Source organism: Macrobrachium nipponense, chromosome 10 (genome assembly GCF_015104395.2).
Source record: "Macrobrachium nipponense isolate FS-2020 chromosome 10, ASM1510439v2, whole genome shotgun sequence".
In the NCBI taxonomy this organism is placed as follows: Eukaryota; Metazoa; Arthropoda; class Malacostraca; order Decapoda; family Palaemonidae; genus Macrobrachium; species Macrobrachium nipponense.
This window is the reverse complement of record NC_087204.1, coordinates 73071111-73097435: the sequence shown is the minus strand read 5'-3', so window position 1 is coordinate 73097435 and position 26325 is coordinate 73071111. Positions and strand designations below refer to the sequence as shown.

General features: G+C 35.9%; 1 protein-coding gene across 13 annotated transcripts in view; it reads right to left on the bottom strand.

Moving 5' to 3' along the window:
- LOC135223692 (uncharacterized) overlaps positions 1-26325 on the bottom strand; it is a 299245-nt gene that overhangs the window by 90035 nt on the left and 182885 nt on the right. For 11 of the 13 annotated variants that reach the window (XM_064262401.1, XM_064262402.1, XM_064262397.1 and 8 more), the window contains 10 exons: positions 16576-16852; positions 15692-15835; positions 13789-13994; positions 13340-13498; positions 7954-8140; positions 6429-6649; positions 5624-5776; positions 4298-4484; positions 3926-4092; positions 2775-2997 (listed from right to left, as the gene is read on the bottom strand). In XM_064262401.1, the coding sequence (XP_064118471.1) occupies positions 2775-2997; positions 3926-4092; positions 4298-4484; positions 5624-5776; positions 6429-6649; positions 7954-8140; positions 13340-13498; positions 13789-13994; positions 15692-15835; positions 16576-16852 (1924 nt within the window). Of the gene's footprint in view, positions 1-2774; positions 2998-3925; positions 4093-4297; positions 4485-5623; positions 5777-6428; positions 6650-7953; positions 8141-13339; positions 13499-13788; positions 13995-15691; positions 15836-16575; positions 16853-19960; positions 20419-26325 lie in introns of all 13 variants that reach the window. The other 2 variants (XM_064262404.1, XM_064262403.1) reach the window with 1 other exon arrangement.

Genomic DNA, 26325 nt, shown 5'->3' with positions numbered 1-26325 from the left:
CATATCAAGTTTAAAGCAGGCTGGTAATGAAGAGTGTCTTCTACTATAAAATAAAAAGCATTTGAAACTATGGTGCAATATCTAAATAACTACTAATATAAATTTTAAGATTTTATAATGGTCGTTATGAGTGAACAAAAAATTACTTCCATTAATTTTTGCATAAAAAGAGTTTGCATATGCTGACTAATTATAATAAATGACCATAATTTACTTTTGTTATAATGGTTTTTATTCTAAATCTTGATATATAATTTGTAATTGCCCATTTTTTTCAAGTAATAGGATGGATAACTCTACAGTATCTTTCTTCAGACAGAATTATCATCTTCAATGATAACACTTTTAGAATAGTAATGTTTAAGCTGTTCAGGTAAAAATTAACGCCTGAAAAACATTAACTGTGGTCATTAATATAATAATGCCAAACATATCCTACATGAGATTAATAACAAAATAAAAAATTTCTTGCAGGAAAAATAAAGTTGAAAATGAAGCACAAAACATATTCTGGGTTTAACTGAAGCACAAAATAATACTGAAGTATGCAATAATACAAGAGCAGTAACATCATCTTTCTTCTCTTTGACAAGAAATATATGATACCTGAAAATTCTAATAATCAATATGTAGGGAGAAGCACGTATAGATTATCTTATCCACAACATTTTTCAAAAAATGTACCTTTTGTTCAGTTCTCCAATGCTTTCTCATTCAATGATGAGAAACAAAGTACTGCTTCATTATCCTTCTAAAGAAAATTTATTACTCCTTTGACACATCAACAAAACTGGAAAAAGTACAACAAAATCGGAGAAACATGAAAACATTCTCAAGTATCTGTGTACTATATTATGAAATACCATAGATTAGGACACATTGGATAGTGCAGGAGCATACGAACATTCAAGAAATGATGAGCTGCATGTACTACATGGTATTTTGTCTCTTCACATAATCTTACCAATATCATAGTATAAATGAATCAGTATAAATGTAATTGCCAAAACAGTAAATGAAGTGTTTTCAGCATAGACGATTTTATTGTATAATTGGTCTGTGGCTGTTCAGTGTCCACACAGTAAAATCAAACCAAGGAAAATACGTACTGTCACTTTAATCATGTAAAATATTATGGTTGTTGGTGATATGAACTATGTGTAGCTAATAGGTTTCTGTAAAAAAAAATCTAATTTATACTGTATATTAAACTAAGTATCAGCTATATAATTAATTTTGTATGTATGCATGCACTGTAATCATTAGCATATTAATAGTTAAAACTACAAAAACTATTTTTACTTTTGATAACATATATCCTTTGCCAAAAAGAGAGAAGACAAATAATATGGTCTCAAGTCTGCTCGCATGACTTATAAAATTAAATAAGGGTAATTGCTGCTGAAAGAAATAAAGGTGTGTATTGAATTGTTAAAGAATTCATACAAGGATAACAAAATGTTGTAGCTGTTGAAAAAAAAAAAAGGTAGTGATGAGATGGATTTTTCAAACAGGATCAAAATAAAACTTGGAGAGCTTAGACACCATTTCGGAAAATCAAGAGTGTTGAAGTCAGCAAATGTGGGTGCAGTTACAAGCTTTTCTCTTAGTTTCCTAACCTGTGATTGTATTGAGAAAATATACATAAAAAGAAAAAGCAAGGTTTCTGTTGATATCAACTAAAATATGGTAAAAAGTGGCTGCTCACTTTTTATGTGAACATTAGACCTTGCTACCTCCATCTAGATAATACTTGCTTCTGGTAATTCTAAATACTACAGTATAGTACTTGCAAAGTACATGTCTATGATAATTTAATACAGATACACTCAAGAGAACCCAGGCTGAAGGAGTCCATTTGCAACTTTTTCAACATTTTAACTTTTTCGATAAATTTCTAATATCTTTATGTACTAGAATATTAAATCTGCCATCTTTCTTAAATTGCTTGAAGAATCAATATACGTGGCAGAGAATAAAAAAAGTCTGGCAGATATTTTCAACTACTGTTGTTTTTAATCCTGGTTTCTGCAATTCTATCCTTAAATTGAAGCTTTTCAACCTTTCCCAGGCGTTTAAATGTATGTAATGGCTATTAAATATGAATGGTATTCATAATCAGAGAAAATGTTTTTTTAGTTCATTCCCAATACATTGCAGTGATTTGGAAATGCATATTTTCAATCATGCTTATCTTTTGAAAAGTATTTCTAAGTACGACCCTAAAAAGTAATTTTCTATCTTAAACTTGTGACCACCTCACCGAAGATTAGTTCTCTGAAATAATCACCGCATGAAATACCATTTACAGTGTATAATACCTTGTATTAATTTTCTTTGAGACAATTGAAGTATACTGAGTGAAAATTTTATTTTGTTGTCTACAGCCTGCATAGGCTATTGCCCAAATGCTTGCATTATCAAGATGGAAGTTTACAGGGTTCCATATTTACAGCAAAAAAGAAGCTTAATCATTATACAAATTTGACAGTTGCATCTTTAAAATACTGAAGTACTGTACTGAAGAATTTAACTTGGTATGTAAATAAAAATATATACTTAAAAGTCGTATTCATGGGCCAAGAAAAGTTATGAACTGCAGCCCAGAAATTTTAATGAATTCTTTAAATTATGTTTTTTTTAAACAGGAACAGAGTAAAAAAGATTCTCATAATTCACACACTGGAGATTTAGTTTTACATCAATACTACTGTGAATCATAACAAGATAGCAATACTATATGTACACTGAAAAAACAACTAGAAAGTACTCACAGACAAAGAACCCAAAGAAGAGTGCAAGAGCAATAAATGATCCATAAGAGTGTGCCAGTGGGGTCAGGAAGACACAGACGCCAGACATAACGATGCAAATATTGTTGATCCACAGAGCACTCACACAGGGCATATCAGCAATTAAGCCAGATAAGACTCTGCCTACAGTATTGGTAATTCCAATGAGGGATATCAAGAATGTAGAATATTCTGGGTCCACACCCTGTAAATACAAAATGGATTTTATGCTACAGGAGCAAAAAAATGGAGAAAGTAAAATGACTGTCAATTCAATGTGCAAGTATACTCTCCATAAATAAAATGCCTGTACAGTCAGTTCTAAATGAAAGTTATTAAAGTTGTTTCTCATTAAGAATTCAACAAAATTTGAATGCTGACTTCCTAGGAATGAACAGTAGTTTTTCTTTGAAAAATTTCCAATATTTCTCATCAATGTAATCTTTTACTCTCCAGTGACTGGAGTGAACTATGTACATATACATTTCATTTTTGTATGGCACAAGACTTCAAATTTAGAATAACTTGAAATGATCTGATAAGTAGTAAATCACTTGGAAATGTAATAAATTCTTAAGTAATATATTTTAATATATGGAAGACAACACTCATACTTCAAAACAGAACATGGTAACTCAAAAAACTAAAACAACTAAAAGCTTAAAACACAATTCTTTGTAATGAGGTGAGTTTTCTAGGCATATTTCTGTGGTTCTGTGGGCATGAACTTATTTTTTTATGACAAATTTCATAAATACAAGAATGATTCAGAATTATTACCTATTTATTAATAACCAATCTTGGTTATACAGTCACTGATATTGTTAAGACCTCAGGTTTGTAAGCTATGAAAAATGCAGATTGATTCAAAATTTGCCATTTTGATAAGTGTACTGAGGAAGTGTTGGTTATTATTATTAATAGGGTTTAGTTTTTCTAGACCTCTGAGTCTTAAATAGACTCTTCTCGGGCTGGTTGAAAAGGAAGTGTTGGAGTACCAATAACTGAAATAAAGCTAAACTCTCACAATCTTTCCTGTGCCAACATTTCTTAATCATCTGACTTACAGAACAGATTAATTAGTCTTTCATACATTTTATCTTATGAAAATGGGAGTACTGTAATGTATGTACCTTTTCCTGTGCAGCAGCTGGCAGGTATACAAATGGAGTGTAGAAGCCCAACATACCAAACAGATTTGCAACTCCAATCATAAGGAAGACTGGATTTTTCAAAAGTGAAAAATCCATCATTTGGCTGAGAGTTCCTCGCATGGATTCTGGCAGGCATGAACAGCAAACTAACGGGAGAAAAAAAGAACAGAATAAATGCAGTACATTAAACCTTAAGTGCCGTACAATATTCCAGAACATAGAGCAATAAGCTTCTAATATCTAAGAGTAAAGTAATATTTAAGAATAAATTTTAAATACTTTAAGATTAATCATACAAAAGCAGAAACACACACACACACACATATGCAAATTCTACAGTATATACAGTACCTTTTTCATCCTCAGGTCCATCAATTGCATCCAGAACAACCCTTGAGGCACCAGTACCCTGAAGGTTGAGGGCTGACTCACGATATGATAACATGGATGCTTGAGATTTGAATTCCCGTAAATTTGCAATACTACCTGAATAGAATATATCTTGACGTGACATCGGTCGAAGCATCATGGATTTTTGCTGAAATGAGGTAAAGGGAAAGATTAATCAATACCTATACTTTCCAAAATAAGATGGAGTATATATTCCATTATATATATAATACTGGCTGGGAAAACTCTGAATGACAACCAATAAACACTCTCTCTCTCTCTCTCTCTCTCTCTCTCTCTCTCTCTCTCTCTCTCTCTCTCTCTCTCTCTCTCTCTCTCTCTCTGTGCCCAACATTTTTGACATTTTATACTTCATCACTTCCTATTGAGACTGAACTTGGACTTGAAGGGCATCAGGAATATCGCTGTTCAGCCCAGCGACCTCAAAAACTATGGATTAGACAGTATATCCATAATTTTTTACATTTTATTTCTCACCCGTTCTCACCCTCCTTCCTATCAGGGTTGAACTGGGACTTAAGGGCATTGGGAGTATCACTACATATTCATCTCAGTGACCTTAAAAGCTTTGGATTAGACTAATTTCTGTATTTTTCGGTTATTTTTAGACTTCACCACCTTCCCACTTCCTCTTTCTATCAGGGCTGCAACTTGGACTTGAAGGGCATCGGAGGTGTCACTATTAATCTCAGCGACCTAAAAATTATGGATTAGACACTACAGTGGAACCCCTGTATTTGCAGGGGATGTGTAACAGACTCCCTCACAAAAAGCTAGGATCCATAAACACTTAAGAGCCCCTAAAAATGCTCAACACTAACTATTTTGTTGGTTAAATCTCAAGAAAAACCCACTAAAAATTATTATACCTGTTTTTTTCTAAATAGTTTTATCATGAAAAGTACATTCAATTATGAAACTGATATTATCAAAATTCAGTAATATGTGGATATTTCTCAGAAAAATAATGGGAATATGCAAATTTTCTGCAAATCATGGGTAGTATACATAAAAGGTCCATACAGAAATCCGCGAACACATATATCTTACCCCCACAGTATTCTTTCCTAGATGTATAGCAAGTTTGCTCAATGCGTGTCAGTGTATGTGGCACATACACACACATACAGATACACATCTATATGCATACATCTATTTCATATACATATATAGATTATATATGTAATAGAAAATAAGTTTGACCCTGTAGTTATGAATTTTATATAATTATATAATATAAGAAATGCGAAAATACAGTGTACGTACCGACGCACGTCTCTGCCTAAGTCCTCCTACTGCTTCTACATCAAATGAGGCATTGGAACTGACACGACCATAGCCAGATGAAACACGTCGCAAGTCTTGAGAACCAAGCCCCCTGAGATTTGTTGTAGAAGCTTTTGGTGTTGCTGGAATAACCTAGAGAGATTGGAAAGGATTTTGGAAAGCATAAGCAATGCAGTCCATAAAATCATATTGAAATAAGCTACACGTGCTTTACAGGCATCTGATAGACACTGCAAGGCTTGGCACCTTACATTTTTCAGATGCCAAGAGGTTATCACAACAAGTGTGTGTGTTTATAATAATACAAGATTTCCAATTACAGTATTCTGACTTAATAGAACAAATCCAGTAAAAGAAATTTTTATGTCATCATCAATTACATATCCTGCTAATATTCTTACAATAATGATCTTTGAAATTTATCTGAAAGATTTCTTTTGCCAACTGATGCACTGACATCACATGCTTGTGGAATTATTAGTACTAATGACTAAAATATCTTTAATAAAAAAATTAAAATTACAGTTTAATATTAATAATGCTGTAGATATTTCATATCAAAGATTCAACTACAGTTACAAACTAGTCCAAAAGATTAAATGACTTATACAACAGGTGCAAATTCTAAATTTTTGTTAATTACCTTACAAGAATTAAAACAATATTCCTGCAATGGGACAGTCTAGCTTCATCTTACTTAGGGTATAAATATTATAAACTTCATGGAAAATATGAATGACTTCAAAAGATCCACCTGATATATATTAAGAAAATATCCTCTTACCTTCATCTGATTAGCAATGTCAACTTTAGAGAATCTTCTTTCAAAATTGGGAACTGAGCCATTTTTGGGGATGAACTTTGAAGGATCTCTAGCCATAATGGGCTGGGAGCAATTGCGTGGGAGTTTTGTTGCAGCAGCTGCTGCTGCCATTCGGACTGACACTGCTGGAGGCTTGGCTCCAGTGTTGGAACCATTAACTAAACTCATATTTTCATCTGCACCTGTGAAAAAGAAATACATAAAGTAAACAAGCATTGAGTGTGTTTGTTGAACACCTGGCTACCTCCTTTTTAGAGAATTCTGAATACTAATGAAATAATGAAGAAACTCTGCCTTATGCAATAACAGCTAGCTTTAGTAAGGTCATGATCAAGGTCACAAAGTTACAACCTAGATATTATCAGAAATCACTTCAATGGTCATGACAGTTACAATAACTGGTACTATATCTTCTGAAAAATCTTCATTAGTGGAGTAAGAATACCAAATACAGACTTAGTCTTTCATTTTCAAAACAATAATACAAAAATGAAGCTGTGACAGACATATAGAGATACAGACAAATGACCCCTATTGTAAAATAGAATGTGGAATTTAAGCCAAAAGCCAAGTGCCTGGACCTATGAGACCATTCAGTGCTGAAAAGGAAATTGACAGTAAGAAGATTGGAAGTGTAACAGGAAGAAAACCTTGCAGTTGCACTAGGAAACAATTTTTAGAGGGTATAAAGTCAGATGGAAGAAAGAGAACATGAATGGAGGTACAGTAAAAGAAATGAGAGAGTTGCAGCTAGGGGCTGAAGGGACACTGCTAAAGCCCTAAGTAATGCCTAAAGTGCACCACATGAGGCGCACTGATGACACTACCCCCTTATGGGGGATCCTTGTCATACATCTGTACACAATGATCTACCTTTATGCCAAGTTCACTGACATCCCCTCAAATGTGTGAGTCGAGATGAAAATGTTTAATGACGAATACAATGATGGACCAACAGATAGAAAACCAAATGGACTCCCCCCCCCCCATGTAAAGCAATTTTAGGTGTGATGATCTACCTTTATCAAAAAGTTTGACTGAAATCCATTCAACCATGTAGGTGTTATGATGACAATATTAAGTGTCATAGGTACAGGCTGACTGACAGATGGACATATGGACATATGGAGAGATAAATAGTCCTCAAACTTTGTCACTAAGGGACTAATAAACCATTGGGATAAAAATTCTCAGAACCAAGGACACAGGAGGCAAGATGGTACCCCATGCTAGGAGCAGTAAAGTTTGTATTGTTAAAAGGACTTAATTCACAACATATTGCAATTACCGTAATTCATCAGAAATGCATGACAAAACTGATCACAAGCACTTCTGAATAATGAATGTTGCTTTAAATTTGGTTTTAAACCATGGAGTTTCAATGGCTATGATCTAAAGATGAGAGCATTCAGTCTACTGAACTACATTCTTAAAATACTCATCAAGAAAACAAATGAGGATATTAACAGAAAATTAATATACTAACCCTCTGGTTGCTCTCCAGGTGAAGTATTATTAGAAGTGTCTTGGGCATGTGATGCTGCTATGGGCGATTCTTGTTCTGGAGGTGTGCTTCCCTGGGTTTCTTGGATTGTTGGAAGTGCCAAAGCTGTTCCAACAGGTGTGAGGTATCCTGACAAATTAAGCTGGGAATGCACTCCAGGATCTGCATTCTGTCAAGAGGATAAAAATTAAAAACTTATATATAGTAAATAAATTTCTTGAAGTAAAACGTTTAAATGATAACTAACCACATAAGCACTTCTTAAAAGATATCTGTCGAACAATTAATGGTTATACTGATTAGTATATACCCTGATTAAAAGGGACAAAGCATACCATTCCTTTTCATGCACTTTTATTATTATCATTGTTATTGAAAGATATTGCTGCATCAGCTGCATTTAACTTGTAAATAGTCCTCTCTATTTTTCTAATACGTAACTGCTTTCTCTCTGCTATTACAACTGCCGAGTATTATGCCGATATGATTCATCAGGAGTCAATTTCAGGGATATTGTTGCACTAAAATTTATTTATTACAGGAACTAAATAAATAAATCAAAGTACAAACCAATGTTGGGTTTAGTCGAAATCTTGTAGTGATTAATGTTTCTCTTGGTATCATCCAAGTATGATCATGGCAGTGGGTTGGAGTAGACTGTAGATGCTGTCAGGATCTACTCAATATATATAAAGTGGTAGGTCAGCAGGGGTCCAACCGTTCGCTGATTTTTCATTGGTTGGTGGCGCAGTGCGTTCCTACTATTGGTTGGAGAAAGTTTCTTTCAAGACACTTCTCATTGTTGAAGGTCATGCTTTTGCAACCTGGCAGACAGTCGAGGCTGGGGCATGATGTCCCTGGGCGTTGCGTGACACGTGATGTCATGGTGGCATGAATTTTCATTGGCTGCTGGGCTGCTCATCTCATCTTGTATTCTTGGGTTGGGGGTGTTGCTCAGTCTGGTATTATTTATATTATTATTTACATTCATATGTCTTCTTAAGTTGGTGGGGAGGAAAAGCACTTCCTGTGTCGTATTTAGTGAGGGCTTTTCTTGTTGTATGAGGAGTGCCTTGAGTAGACGTAAATGTCACTGGTCAGGATCCCTCTCTATTATCTTAGTATTCTTGATAATACTGTCGTGGGAGATGGCTTCCTCGTCCTCACAGTGACATGCATGCATTCTTGCCTTATAATACAGCTTGATCTTCTCGTAGGGGTGGAGCTGCAGTCTCTCAATTTCACAGTACCACCAATCCAGTTCTGTTTTGACTTTTTTTTTATTAATTAGTAGATTCGGATACCCATTATTAAAGAGCATCTGAGTGACTCGGTTAGTTCTTTGTGAGTGTCCTGCCGGGAAAAACAGTGTGTGAGGGCCCTCTGAATGTAGGCCCTGACTGTGGTGTTTTTGAACTTTGCAGGGCACTCACTACTGTCACCATTCAGGCAAAGCCCTAAGTTTGTCTGCTTCGTGTAGACCGAAGTTCTTTGGCCATTGTCGGTCTTGGAGAATAGGATGTCGAGAAACGGGAGCTGGCCTTTGTTGCTGAATTTGACAGTATGATTCAGCGAAATGCATTGCTGGGACATGTGCCAGACAGCTTCAACGTCTTCCTTGTTCTCTACTTGTACAAAGATATCATCAATATACCTCGTTATTTGCTTTCTTTTCTAATATTGGAGAAAACTCTCTCTTCATGACTCCATCTTTTTGCCAGAACATCTGGCCTTTATGGATGGAGAATAGGGCCTTTGTGCATGAAGAAGACCCCATTCTCCACCCACCGAGGACATATGTACCAGTAGAAAGACAGTAGCGATGGGATCCCTATTAGAAGTCCTATTTGCCAATTTCTACATGGGCACCATTGAGGAACGAGTCTTCAAAGGGCCCAGCGCCCCCAGAAATATGCCACCTATATCGAAGACATATTCGTTCAAGTGGACACCGAGGATGAAGTTGAAACACTTCGTTGCACGTTCCAGCAGTGCAATGTGCTGAATTATACAACAGAATTCAGCACCGACTACAGGCTCCCCTTTCTTGATGTACTCATCTCAAAGACAGAAGACGTCCTCAGGACTTCTGTCTTCACTTTGAAAACTAATTTAGGAATGGGCTTTAATGGCGAAAGCGAGCGCCCTGCGAGATTCAACAGCACCACAGTCAGGGCTTACGTACAACAGGGCCTGTCACACTGCTTCACCTGGCAGGACACGCATCAAGAATTAGACAGAGCTTCGAAAGTACTCATAAACAACGGGTACTCTAATAAGCTCATTAATCATAATATCAAGAGAGTTCTTGAGAAATGGTATAAAAATGATGATGTACCTAAGAAGAAAAAGGCACCATCACTTTATACTCCAAGGCCTTTATGCACTTGAAGGACCGGGAGGAGGAGAAAGCCATTAAGAAGATTGTGATGGAAAATGTCATCCCACCAAGGAAAGAAAAAGCACAGAGCTTCTTGTATATTACAAGAACAAAAGAACTCGGGACTTGATAATGCGGAACAACCACTCACCCCCAGCAGGAGACCCCATTGAGCATTCCAGTGTAAGATACCAATATCAATGTCCTATCCACATATGTCCCAGAACATATATTGGTATGACTACTCTGTGGCTCACAAAGAGGATTTCATGTCACATACAAGAGGGTGCTATCAAGAATCATGCCCTCACCTGTCACAATTATGCTCCATCCCATGACAGCATTATCAACACCATCATCAGCAATCCCCCAGACCCAAGAAAACTGTGCTTGCTGGAAGCCATCCTCATCCTTGACAAGAAGCCCTCTTTGAGTACTACTCAAGAGGCCTTCCTACTCCCTACTAGCTTACAGAGAAGCCCAAACCAAGACGGCATGGCATTTCTAAATGATAATCACACAAGATACAACCACCGAACAAGGCACCCCAGATCAAGACACACCAGACTACACCAGGCATAATGTTACGCAACAGCAACTAGCCAGAGACAATTTGGCAAGTAGTGACATTATGCAATTGCCTCCTCCAACCAATCAGAATCCTGCAAGGAGAGGCGCCCTTCCCTTACAATGGTCTGAGCGACTTCTGCAGAGTCCATATAGGACCCACCTCTGATCTTGAGGCATCCGTCAACAGGGGATCAGCAGCTGAGCCAGTTAGCCAATCAGAATTTGCTGCTAAGGACCGCATGCGGTGCAACAGACTATATATATATTGTAGGACTCCTGCAAGAATTTCAGTCACACAACACCTGCCTGATGAGGTCCTTCTGGGTTTAAGGAGAAACGTTGCAAGAAGAAGAAGAATAAGAAGAAGAAGAAGGAGAGAGAGAGAGAGAGAGAGAGAGAGAGAGAGAGAGAGAGAGAGAGAGAGAGAGAGAGAGAGAGAGAGAGAGAGAGAGAGAGAGAGAGAGAGAGAGAGGAGCAGACGTCCCTGAGCAAGAGGAATCCAGAATGAGATTTGGCTTAAGATCCAATTTGTACGTACTGCATTTTGTATAGCATACTAATACGTTTTTATATGAATCCCCCATTTGGCATTTTAATAGCCAATTTGAGTATGGAAGAAAAGTCAGCAGTAAGAAGAATAGAGAAACTTCTATAAAAAATAAATGTGGCTGAAATAGCCATTATTTCCAATAAAACCTGTGTTGTTATCATCATTATTATAATTATATTTGTTTTTTTGGTCTATCACAGTCGTCCTATTGACTGAGTGGTTTTAGTGTGGGGTTCCGGGTTGCATCCTGCCTCCTTAGGAATCAATCACTTTTCTTACTGTGCGCGCTGTTTCTAAGAGCACACTCCTCTGCATGAGTTCTGGAGCTACTTCAGCATCTAAATTTTCCAGGTTCCTTTTCAGGGACCTTGGGATCGTACCTAGTGTCCCTATGATTATGGGTACAATTTCCACTGGCATATCACATATTATTATTATTATTATTATTATTATTATTATTATCATTATTATTATTATGAAAACTTCTTAAATTCTTATGAAAAAAGACCAAAAGGCATTCACTGGGAAATTGCCCACACAACAATCCCGATACAAAAAATAAAGAAAAAGATGAAGCAGGCATTACATAAATAAATTAAACTTGTAAACCAAAATAAAATAATTCATAAAACATCCCTTCTAGATATAAATGGCATCACAAGGTTTGCTGAGTAATACTGATAACAGCTGTCTTCAACTAATGGGAGAGGAACTTTATGAAAAATGGCATCTAGAGTGTGGATAACAAGTGTTTGTTTCTAACTCTGTGCTACCATGAATCAATAATTTAAAGTGAATATACAAAGCTCAGACTTGGAATTTTTTCAATCCTCTTGTTAGAACCTTTTTAACCAATATTTTTAAAACTTATTCTACCCTCTAAATTTATTTCTTGAGGCTCTTCCATCAGCCTTCTGCTGCCACTGCTGAGAGAGAGAGAGAGAGAGAGAGAGAGAGAGAGAGAGAGAGAGAGAGAGAGAGAGAGAGAGAGAGAGAGAGAGAGAGAGAGAGAGAGATTCCAAAAATTCCAAAAAAAAAAAAAAATAATTTGAGAAACATTATCACATCTCATGTCCAACATCCCTTGCCTAACTTGGGAAATCCTAACCATGACATCTCAAAACCTCAACTATTACCGAAATAAAAATGTCTTGCTCAAAATAAGGCTCAGAGAAGTTGAAATGCCAGCCATTTACCCTTAAGAGCTGCATGCTTTCACATACCAATGATTTGTTCATTAACTGAATTTTCCTAGCTCTATATTTTCATATACCTATAATTCAATAATTAATTGAGTTTCATAAGCTCACAAGCTACAGTATAAATTTTCATATACTGTACAAATAATTGAATCATTAATAGCTTTCTACAAGTTCTCTTCAGACGTTAATTGAATTTCATAGGCTATCAAAAAAGGAAATATATAATTTACATAATAAGTTCACTTCTACTGACAGTATTTATATAAATATTTATCTCTTAATAGCTATGCTCCGTCCTTCACAAGATATGAATTCTAGAAGTTGATTTCACGCCTGAGCTAGAAAAGGGAATTGAGGGATTCAAGTAGCCAATCCCAAAGGCCTCTCCACACACATTTTTTTAACTACTTTTGAAGATTATCTTATTGACAGGTTTTCTGTTGTATCAATGGAAAGGAATATATATATATATATATATATATATATATATATATATATATATATATATATATATACATATATATCTAACATATATACATACACACACACATACAGATATATATATATATATATATATATATATATATATATATATATATATATATATATATATATATATATTATATATTAATAGTATATGTATAGAAAGAGAAAAGCAGCACTTACTCTGGGTCTCCTTTCTACGGTGCCATCAGCATTGGTAACAGTGATGAAGGAAACGTTGCGTTCGTGCATGGCTAATCGTTTCTCCTCTGCAAGACGCTGAAGGAGATCCTTCTTCTTCATTCTTGGGACTTCCAATGGCCTCATTAGCCCTCCAAACAACTGAGGATGTATGTAAATAAATAAAAAATGATTTTTTACAGAACAACATGAAGACTGTAGACTAAAACATCTTGTAAAAGGATCTGATTGACTAAATAACTTGAAAGTTAGCAGGGAAATTGTGTATCAGTTCTCCCTATTTATCATAATTATGCGATAGAAGACATTACATAAATATAAAAACAGCAATCTTGACTTTTTGTCTTAATAACAGAAATTCAGCAATTGAAACAATAAAGACGATTTCCCACAAACTGCATTTAAGGGATTGTTCTATTTCAAAAACTCACACAACAATTGAGAATCATTCCAGCTATAAATATGTTGGCCCCTCTCCACGTGTATTCCGAAATGAGATGGTTGACAAGAGGCGGGAATATCATAGTACCAATGCCCGACCCACACACGGCGATGCCCGTGGCCAGGGCACGCTTCGATTCGAAGTAGTATCCTACGCAGACCACAGCAGGCAGGTAGATGAGACCAAACCCAAACCCTGAAACGGGAACACATAACTGATTTAAGAGTTTCAATCCCTTATTCTCATATTAAAGAGGAATGATTCCATAGTCTTGTATGGAAAAGTATTCATGAAACTTGCAATAAACCTATGCTGACCGGTTAATAAAAAAAAAATTTAAAATACACATCTTAGATACACGGACTGCCCAGCCAGACAAGTTCTTTCTTTGCACAAAGTAAAGACTGCACAAGATGTTTAATCTGGTCCATAAATCTTTCAGTCACCTTGTGTGCTCTCAAATTTATAATGTGATATGACGTGACAATGAATCTGACTTTTGACATCTAAAAGTCAAATTTGGCAGAAGCAGTTGTCAGGGTTGCTGTTTTAATTTATCAATATGTAGAATCTACCACATATAAGTATAAAGCTAGCCATCTTCTGAATCCCCATGTCAAAATTTTTATTATGAGTTCACCAGCTGTAAGCCAAGTTTTCTTAAGTTATTCAACTTGAAAAGGTCACCAAATGAAAGTACCAGCCAAATTTCACCAAGATTCTTTCCATCATTCTTGAGATATCCTACTAACGCACACACACATACTGACATGGGTGAAAACATTCCCACTTCCTTGGCAAAAGTTACAAAAATGATACTCGCTCTGGAGGTTCTCAGTGATCACTGTGCATTTATGCTGTCTGCGCTAGACCTCTCTAAATGTCTACATTAATTTTGTCGCGAATATTATAACCAATCAGTTTTTTTTCTTTTTTTAAAGGAAGGGGGTGGTAACTCGACGCTCAACGCACTCAGCTATCTCTCAGCCAGCCTGGGGGGGCGGTGGGGGTTGGGGGGAAGAGCAGAAATGAAGACTAAATCGAATTCTTAACTTGAATACTGAGCATGTCAGTTGCACTCGCACTTAATGACTGGAAACGTCTCAAGGACTCGTAGTCATCGTTAATGGAAATTTATCAATCTATTCTTGCTTCACTTCTTGGTAACCGTCTGTCAGTGTTATGCACACTAATAAGAACGATACACACACACATATCCATATGTGTGTGTCGTCCACTTTATGAGCCATTCTAATTTGTGTATGGTTTACTAAATAGGGAATTTTAAATGACAAAATCCCACATTAATTTACACCATAAAACATTTTCACATGCAAACTTATATTATATATATATATATATATATTATATATATATATATATATATATATATATATATATATATGTGTGTGTGTGTGTGTGTGTGTGTGTGTGTGTTGTGTATGTGTGTGTGTGAATAAAGTTTGCATGTGAAAATGTTTTATGGTGCAAATTACATGTGGGATTTTGTTATCTAAAATTCCCTATATATATATTATATATATATATATATATATATATATATATATATATATATATATATATATATATATATATATATATTTATATATGTGTGTATGTATATTTCCAAAATTTCCTAATGTATTGTAAACAATTAGTGTAATAACATAAGAAATTGAAAAACGGCTAATTGCAAATAAACAAATTTTTATACTGTAACTGCAAATTAACTTACATGAAAAAATTCCATTTATATGAATTGAATACGAAAAGAAGGGATATAAGGCAAAGAAGATAAAAAAAAATCTAATAATAATATAATATAAGAAGAGGAGGAGGAGGAGGATAAAAAAAAAAGTCACTTCAATGAGACGTAAGCAAATGGCACTTACCGCCAACCATTCCCTGGAACACCATCAAGAACTCGACGGAAGTGGCGAAAATGGTGATGAAATAAGCGAAAGAAGCGATGACGCCTCCAACTATACAGACAATGCGACAGCCGAACTTATTACACAGAGCAGATACAATGGGTCCTGCAACGGAGACAAATCAGACAAGATACAGATTACGGATTTGTTAGGAAAGATCGATGTTAATAAAATTTTGTTTTTTGTCAAACAGAAAACAACTGAACTTGAAAAATGCTAATATTAACATTTTTTTTTAAACGGAAAACAATTCAACATGTAAGAGAGAGAGAGAGAGAGAGATATGGGTGTTAATATTAAGTTTTTGTTTTTCAAGCAGAAAACAATTAAACATGTAAAAAAGCGAGAGAAAGATTGATGATAATTGAAAAAGAAACTCACAAAATCACTGTGTATAACGTGTTTACTTATAAGTATTTACATTTTATTTTACTCAACACTCGAGGAGTTTCAGGTCCTATCTGTGGCCCATATTCTTGAAAATGGGCCGCAAATAGGGCCTTAAAGTACTCGAGTGTTGAGTAAAATAAAATGTAAATACTTATAAGTAAACACGTTATACACAGTGATTTTGTGGGTTTCTTTTTCAATCTTCAGAAGAAAACGGAAAGAAGTTTTTGTTTGGTTCATTGATGTTAATATTAATTTTTGTTTATACAGAAAACAAATCGTGTAAATATTACTTAATGTAACATTAAGTTTTTAAACAAAATACAATTTAACATGTAAAAAACAAATTATGCAAAAACTTAATATTATTTAAAGTAAAAATAAGTTTTTCTAACAGAAAACGATTTAATATGTTAGAGAGAGAGAGAGAGAGAGAGAGAGAGAGAGAGCCTCACCAGCACTAAGATAGACCCCAGCTAACAAGGAAGGAATCCAGGCGACCTTGCCCTTGGGAGCGTCGAACTCCTTGGACAAGGTGTCGAGGAAGGGGCTGAAGGAGTAGGCGACGCCGTCCACGACGGCGTTGCACAGGAAGGACACGAGGACGATCACCCAGCCCCAGCCGCCGTCGGGAGGGGGAGGCAGCTCCGCCGGCAGGGAAGTGACGGAGGCTGCGTCGTCGTCGTCGTCGTTGTACATGTTGCCATCGTCCCTCGCTGCTTCATACTCGCTCTGGGGGAGAACAACAACAAAGATGAAACAATAACAAGGTACGCTCAGATGAACAACAACGACAAAGCGAAAATAAAAATGAAATAACAAGGATAAACGTCACTCATGAAGAATAAGTGGGGCTACAAGACGCTCACTCATCCACTCGTCTTCCCTGGCCTCATCTGACGAACTTCCATTTGCAACAGTGAAAAAAAAAAAAATGACAATGCGATTCGGCAAAAAAAAAAAAATAAAAAAAAAATTCTCTTACTCAACTAGAGAAATTCATAAACACACATAGATATCAAATAAGATCTTTGATTTCCCGGAAAAATAAGATTTAAAACATTTGGAATTTAAAAATTTGGAATATCACAAATTATTGATCTAGTTAAGGAAGGGAAAAAATCATAAAATGCCCATCAGTAGCAGTATACATTATTACTTTTCATTTTTTGAATATGTTCTGTTAATATATTTACCACAGCGTTTACTCGGCGTACCTCTTCAACTCGTCACAAAACATACAGTAAATAAAGATGCTTTTACCAATTTCACAGACGCTCTTTAAACTTGACCAAGCAGGTTCTCATCGTTGTGGTCCATCTTGTCACCTAATCAGGCATCTGACTACAACTTACGCGCCTTCTTATCCAGTTTTATATATGTTCTTACTGACTGCGCCCGATAGACGATATCTTCAGAATATTTCTTGTAAGCTTTGCATTTCACACACATACTTCGCCTTCGTAAAAGAAGCCTTAGCTCTCAAGTCTCTCTCCAGGAAGTTTTCACTCAGGGGACTACATACACGGCCCTGCGGGGGGGGGGGGGGGGGGGTTGGGGGGGGGGGGGGGGGGGGGGGGGGGGGGGGGGGGGGGGCTTCCAAGGTTTCCAAGCAGTACTACTTTACGGAGTGATTCAGTTGCGCTCATGTACAGTATCATGACCCTGTGGTCGTGATGTTTACTTGAAATTCAACTCAATGATTGCACCTGTACTGATAAGATTTAAAATGAAGGTCTTCATTTACTGCATACGACCATTCAATATTCATTGTCAGGTCAATGGGGATTATGGATCTGTCTGAAAAGTACCAATGCTCTTCTTTTACCCGATAAGCAATCACATTTCCTAATACCAATATCATTATTTGGCCAGCTATATCATATTAAGGAAATGCCTAAGCAATTCTCACATTTAAGCATCCAATTTTCCATTATACAAACTTTTGCCAAGGAGCAATACATAGTCAATACATAGTACAGACACCCATGAACATGCACCCATATACACCCATCTGTAGCCATATTTGCAAATTATGATTGCCTGTTACTAATTGCTTCACTGTCTATCTGCCTCACTGCGCCCAGATGCCTTACTTAGTATTACTAACAACGTACAACACTCGGAGTCTTTCAAAGAAATAGTATATCTAGAGTAGCGGGAAATTCACAAAAGGCATTACATGTTTAATGCATCGAACAATATCATGCAACCGATTTCTATGCTACATGCATGCCAGTTTTTTTTCTTTTGTTATCGAGTTTTCTTTTACTGAATACTTACAGTTTTCCTTATCTCCTCTATTGGGCTACGGCTACTAAAAGATACTTAAGCATTTGTAACAGTTACAATAGTTTTGCCTCTTCATTCATCAACATACGGCACATCATGATCTAAGAAAACCATCCTTGCATTCTTTGGGCCTTGTATCACTGTACATGAAAACACAAGTTATCTTCAATAAGAGCACATAATATGACTGAGAATATGTAACCCGACAGAAAATATAATAACAGAAGAAAAAATATAACCTATAATCTCGAGGGGAAACTAGGTCACAGACGAGGCCTACCGTCTGATCATCTGAAGAGCTTTCCCTTAAAAACGAGCCAAGAATGTTAACGTTATTGTGGAAAACAGGAGGTTTTTTGGAAACTGTCTAAACTACAATTTCACTCCAGTTGTATCATATGTAGTACATGCGTTATGACGCAAAAAAGATTATTGACATTATAAATAAATTAAGAATAACCTCAATTTACCAATCAAAGTTGTAGAATCAATTTATGATTAATCAGTCTTAATTTATAAATATTGTGATTCAACGTCAGGTTAATCTGGGGCGGGGGGCGGGGGGGTTGACTCTAATGACTTAAATGAAACAGCATTTAGTAACAAACTGAAACATTGACGTAAACTATCTTGATTCTTCCCTTCTAAACTATACGGGTCGCAGTGAATGCAAACAATATTGAATGCTGTAAAATTATTACTGGAACGTGACAATAATGAAGGCGTATTCCATTACTTAAAAAGTGGGTCAGTAAGGGAACCATACTGTATTTACTGTATCTAGCTAACATGAACTATTTCTACACACTAAAATACGTGTCTCACACTCTCAATTTTCTCGCAGAAACTATTTTCAACATCATAGCCCCAGTCTATTTAATATAAACAGTCCACCATGATTGGTGTTAACGTACACACATATTCATACAATTCATAAACAAGCCCCTCCCAATGTGTATCACAATTTATAAATAAACGGTTCAAGTATCAAGGTTCTACATTAAAGCCGGCTCTCTCGGGAACAAATCTACTACGTAGTAACAAGGTTCAGTTTAAACCTACCTGCTTCCACCTTTTATGAAAAACACAACAGTACTGAGTTCAAACAGAGCCTGACATTTAGCGAAGTCAGACCTTGTTAAAGTAGGCCCAAGATGTGAAAATAAAAAAAATCATCTACATATTTGGTTACAGAGTCTTTGTTATACCTTCCGTTCATTAAAGAACATTCCACACAGCAGAGAAAGGGCCCTCCCGAAGCAATGCACATCTAGCGATGATGCAATCATACGCTTCGCACAACTGCAAGGGATAATTGATCATTCATCTGTATTTCCCGGTAATCTACTTTCAAACATAAAATAAAGCGAGTCGTGGGAACCAGTATGAACAAAGTCATCAAAAGCTACTTATCGTTGACTGGCGATGTTACACTAAATATACACAATACTCCTACGTTTCTGGTACTACCCACCTTTACCTACCATTTATTTCCTTTTTTTTCCATCTACTTCAACCCACTTGCTCTCCCTTTCCATCTGATCCTACCTGTGTATCCTCTCCGAAGGACACAGTCCTTGTCTTGACCCTGCCTGTGCGGTTAGCGTTGGCCGCTTTCATGGCGGTTGGCTGGAACTCTAGATATTTTTTTTTTTTTGGTTTCCAGGAATACCTCTGGCCGGCTACGATCTGGAGAAGTGTGTGGATTCACAAGTCTCGTGCAGTGGCTTTCATTCAGAAGCTTACACGAAAACACAACAAAGAGTTTCTAAAATGGCCACTTTCGAGAGCGTCACGTTTGTTCATTTCAGTCACTCAGTCAAAGTTCAGTTATGAATGATTTTTAAGAACAGGTAAAGATAACAACCCTCATCCACTCAAGCAACTTTTTTTTCTTTTCTTTTCAACTGTGCAGTTGCATTGCCAATAATAGAGTCCGGTGTATTTTTAATGTCAGTGTATTACAGCTCATGCATTTTTATGTATCTTTTTCAACAATGTTTTGCCTATAAAGGAATATAAAAATTATATGTATATATATATATATATATATATATATATATATATATATATATATATATATATATATATATATATATATATATATAATCCAACGAAAATATTTCCACTAGATATCGTCCAGTTTAGATGAGGTCCTGTTATTAATACATATACATACAGTATATAAACCAATTAGGCATGTAGCCTAATAGGAAATGATTATTGAAAAAAAAGTCACTAGCAAACTCATCCTTTGACTACTTCATGGATTGTGAATAATCCTCTTGTGGAGAACACTTCTACAATATTGGCTGCACCATACACCTATACAAAATTGCTCATATGCATTGCGTCGGCCCCCATACACTGCACCACTCAAGGACTTGCTTGCTTTTGTACTTGCAAACTGTTTGCTGAGGGTTTTCTGGCATATCTCTTACAACTCCCAAAATTTGTCAGATTACGCAACCTTTTCACGGAACTATTATTTTTCATTCTCTCCATGATGTGACTAAATCACCTTAAAAATACACGGATCAATCTTTTTACTTGTGATATGACATCCATGCATACACTTTATATATATATATATATATATATATATATATATATATATATATATATATATATTATATACACACACACACACACACATATATATATATAATATATATATATATATATATATATCTTAAAAAATCACAGTAGATTGCACGAGACTTCATTAAAATAGGCGAATGCCACAGGAAAATGATAGGCAGAGATTTTGGCCTCTCATCTTCCTGTGATATTCGCTTATATATATATATATATATATATATATAGAATATATATTATTATATATATATATATACACACACATACATACTACACTCATTTATATATATTATACTATACATACATACATACATACATATATATATATATATATAATATATATATATATATATATATATATGCATTTATTATCAACTAAAAATTCCCCTTCAGTTAACATATATGAAAATATATTAATTCTGAGGTAGAGCTAATTAGATATTAAAGGACATTTGTAGCTTAATGTGTATACATATGTATATATATATATATATATATATATATATATAATATATATTATATACAAAAAATAAATAAATATAAACACATATTTATATATTTGCGAGGAAAACGGTAAGATTGTCAATGAACACATTAATTTTAATGGTGGAAGAATTGGACCTGCTGATTCATATTGATGTTCGCGATTAAATATAATGGATGATGGATGGTAAGATGAAAGAAGAGGTGCACCACAAGAGTAACATCACAAGATTAAGCATAGCAAGGAAGACAGAAGACAGCAGTGCATGCAAAAGATGAAGGCAGCACTTGCAGTGTCTATGAAAGCCACGGTGGGGATGTATGAAGGTGTTGTTATACCACCTGTGGATGATGATTCATGAATAAAATTCAAAAGTCAGAAATCTGTTCTTAGGAGGTTTAGGGGAGATGAGAAGAAGAGAATCTAAAAAGTGCCGTAAAAATGGCAGGAAAGATAATGATAAAGAACGACCCTTTACCTAGGAAGAGAGAGTGCTGATGAGCCTTCTGTCTAAGTGTCGAATCGGGTAATATGTAAGTTTTCTGTACACGAGGTTATCCAGATTCAGCAGTTATTGTATGAATGCGGTAGTGACTGTTGTGTGCGTTTCTCTAGAGCTACCCAATGTAAAAACTAAGACACGCCAATAATAATAATTACATTTATACGATTTCACCTGTTCAAGAAGACCATGTAAGCGTTTTTGATCAGGAAAGATTCGAAACTGCTTTGATCATGGAAGAACGGGCAGCAAACATGGGAGGTGAAAGCGGTTTCTTACGCCTGCCTTTCTTTTACCCCCCCCCCCCCCCCCCCCTCCGGGACCCAAATGACGAGAGACCCCCTTACAAAACCAGGACTAATCCTGTACACTACACAGCGACTGCCATGGAGGAAACCTTTCCTATCCACGGCCATGGGCGAGAAATCTGGACATCTCCAAGGACAGGCTTGATCTTATTATATAATCTCCGTTAACCAACGAAGTGGACGGGGACTTGTCTGTCTATTTGGTTCACAGGGTAATTAAAGAAATCACTGATGAATTCTAATGACATTCTGTGAAGGAGTGTGTGTACTGATTAGATTTTGAGGTGGATATAGTAGGTATGGTTGGGAATCTATTATGTTTAAAGCGTAGGTATGCGGTCTTTGAGAGCTCATTTCTCTGCAACACTGAGCACCACAATTAGTGCAAGATCACGACTTATTTTTTGCAATACTGATCATTCATATACCGGCTTGCGTCCTTGAACTATCTGGTGAAAAGAATGTAATGATAAGATTTAGAGTACTCGTTTTTTTCTTTTTTTCGGTTCAAAGGGCCAGTGGCGAACTACAGGCATTACTTAAGGTTCTTTGTAGCGTGCCTTCGACCCCTAGCTGCAACCACTATCGTTCCTTTTACTGTACCTCCTTTTATATTCGCTTTCTTTCATCTTACTTCACCCGCTGCTAACAATTAATTCATAATGCAACTACAAGGATTTCCTCCGTTTACACCTTTCAAACCTTTTACTGTCAATTTCATTTTCAGCGCTGAATGACCTCATAGGTCTCAGTGCTTGGCCTTTGGTCTAAATTCTATATTCAATTCAATTCATTTCAGTTCAAAAGGCCAGTCACCAGTACATGTGTTCCATAAACCAATCACAAGAATACAACTCTTAGTGTTATTTCGATCAATTTGTGTTTGTGTGTGTGTGTCAGTGTGTGTGCAGTGTACTTGTGCAAAGCATGAGCGTGTAGCCCAGTTGCCAGGTCTCTTTGGCGCCAAATCCTCGCATCGAAACCGAACCAGAAATTTCGTTTTGGAGGTCAACTCAATGTTTGGTAAACAATCCTGGCTCTGGGGGCAAACATAAACTCGCAGTCTCGATCAGAAGGAGGAGGACAAACACTAGAAGTTGCTTGCGGTTCTTAGCAACAAAGACTCCTTCCAAGTAAAATATAGTTCACCAAGTTACTTCCCTTGAAATCTTGTGCTGCCATTTTCCCCTTAAAATCTTCACATTCATAAAGTTGTCTTTGATATTTAACGAGTCTCGAGATCTGATGAATATTCAACACAAATTCAAAGCGTTTCAATTTCTTAACTGAAGGAAAGTGCAATAATGGTTGGACAAACAACACAACGCAGGTACCTCAACACTTGGCAAAGCTGGAAAGAGCAACAAAATATATTTTCAGAGGAAAAAAGCCGTACCAGCTTCAAGCAGAAAACGCTCTTGAACCATTAGCTAATATCTCTGATTTTTTTTGCGCAACTTTACTTTTATTGTAAATTAGTAATTGTCATTTGATTTATTTTAATATATTCTTTACCATTTGTTATTGTTATTTCTTCTTCCGTTTTAAGTATATATAATTAACTTTTAATATCAAATTCACCAAACTATGGGAATAACTTACATACTATATATATATATATATATATATATATATATATATATATATATATATATATATATATATACATACGTATACAACAGATAATGTAAACAAATGCTTAGATGTTATAGCTCAGTTTGAATGAGTCATGACTGACCTAGATTCTTACAGACTTGGCAGGTTTTCCACCGGAGCTTCTTCGACTTTACTGTGGACATTCAGGGAGAACCTTTTCTCCCAAACTCGAAATAATGGGAAACCCTACTAGGATATTTTTTATACCCCATCTCCCCCTCTCTTTCAAGCTTTCATTCTCTTTCTAGACGAATAAACAACTCTTTGGGACAAAGGGTCTCTTTATCTCTCCCTCCCTCGCAAACTTCTATTGCCTTTTTTTTATACACAATCTCCCTCCCTCACAAAATTAGTGATTTCCATAAAGAATTATTCTGTCCCTCTCGTGAAAGCGGACACTACTAGTTTTTTGACAAGTGATTTTCTCTCTCTCTCTCTCTCTCTCTCTCTCTCTCTCTCTCTCACACACACAAAAACTGCAGTGTGGTTTTATGACAACTGAATGCTCTCTACCTTCTTGGAAAAATGTTAAAACCCAACGACTCGGTCCAATAAAACAAATGGCACTTTATTCCCAGAACCAAGAGGATAAAACATTTTTTTCCACTACTATCAAACAACAAAAGATTCCGCCTGCATTCGTGGCTGAAGGTTTACGTGACAGGCGATGACTAGAGAAGACCAAGAAGCGAAAAATGGCGTCGCTACAGGAAGGATTATTGACCTGGTGATGGCTAAAGGAGGCATTTACGTCAGTAGCATGGGGGCATATAATATTGTTATTTTTCAATATTCCTCTGATAGTGCAATAAATTACCAGAGCATTAATATTCATTTTGTACCTGCATTCGTATAGGTGAAGCTAAACATTATTAACAGTTCCTTTTCAAGCACTCATAATTCATAACGCTACAACAAAAACTGTTCATAAGTCGGTAATGATACATACGTGGCGCTATACCCTTGATGCTGTAGTTATATAAGGTCGCTTCAATAAAGTCTTCATTCATTTTTAACACAATAATCAATCCATACCATGAAATGACAAAAATGAGTCACTGGGATCACCAAAATTCTAAAGCCAAGAATCCAGTTGACACTCATCCACATTCTCTGTCCTAAAATATGTCTAAATGCTGACTATAATACAGATTAAGGGGCCAGGGACCCAAGTTTCCTGTTGGGCTTCGCAAGCTTCCAGAAATGGGAGCCATCAAATAAAAACCTGTGTGTTTGGTTTTCTTTTAATGTGATTCATGACCTCTACCCAATAAACTAGCAAGGATATGTTTCCATTATCGTCAAGAAACAATAAACAGCTCTGCTTACACGACAGGACTAAACATCTCTATGTCATAAGCTTGTCCTGTCACGTCATATTTATGTTACGTCTTTTGAAAATGTCATGTCATTTATCATGTCACTCATTTATCATGTCACACCGTGTCACTTATCGTGTCATGTTATTGTGAAGTCGTTTCGCTTATCATTGCAGAGATAGCAGATAAGACCTTCTCTGTCCGAGATTTTCATGAACGACTTACTGTCACATAAGGTGACTCTGGTGAAGAGTAAGAGAACAAGGGAATTTATATACATAGCTGGGAAACCTTTGTATAACAAAATTACTTTTATAAAGAATGAACGAGTTTCATTTTAATTTAAATCTCTCATTCTATGTAAAATTATTGATTTTTTTTTACAAAGATTTCTCAACACACACGTATGCTAATATGTACGTACGTACGTGTGTATGTAAAATATTGCATTTTTTTTGTTTTTTACAAAGATTTCTCAACACACGTATGTAAATAGGTACGTACGGACGTATGTATGTTCATATGCATGTATATATAAATATTTGCATATAGTATATACACACACACACAACCCACCACACACATATATATATATATACATATATATATATATGTATAATATATATATATATATAGAATGATAAAACGAAAGGTACATATGTAAAAAGTAAACAAATAGGAAGATGACCGCCAAAACGACAAGACGAAGCAAGCAAGCAAAAAAATTCAGGAATCCGTAAAAAAAAAAAAAAGTGAGAGAGAGAGATCAACTGTAGTTGGGCAGAGGCCAAAAGCAATCGGTGACCTTCACACAGGAGGGCCTCTCGTGCGCAGGAACACGAGGTGCAGTGTTTACTAAAGGAAAATATTTTTTTTCCCCTCCTTGGTCTGCCGACCCGTGGCCCACGTGGGGCGTTACACAAGGTTGGGAGAAACAACGTAACATGATTCAGAAAAACACGGATGAGTCCCAGACAAACAGACACACACACACGATGCGTAGAGATATAATTAAGGTTCACACACGACACACACACCAACACACA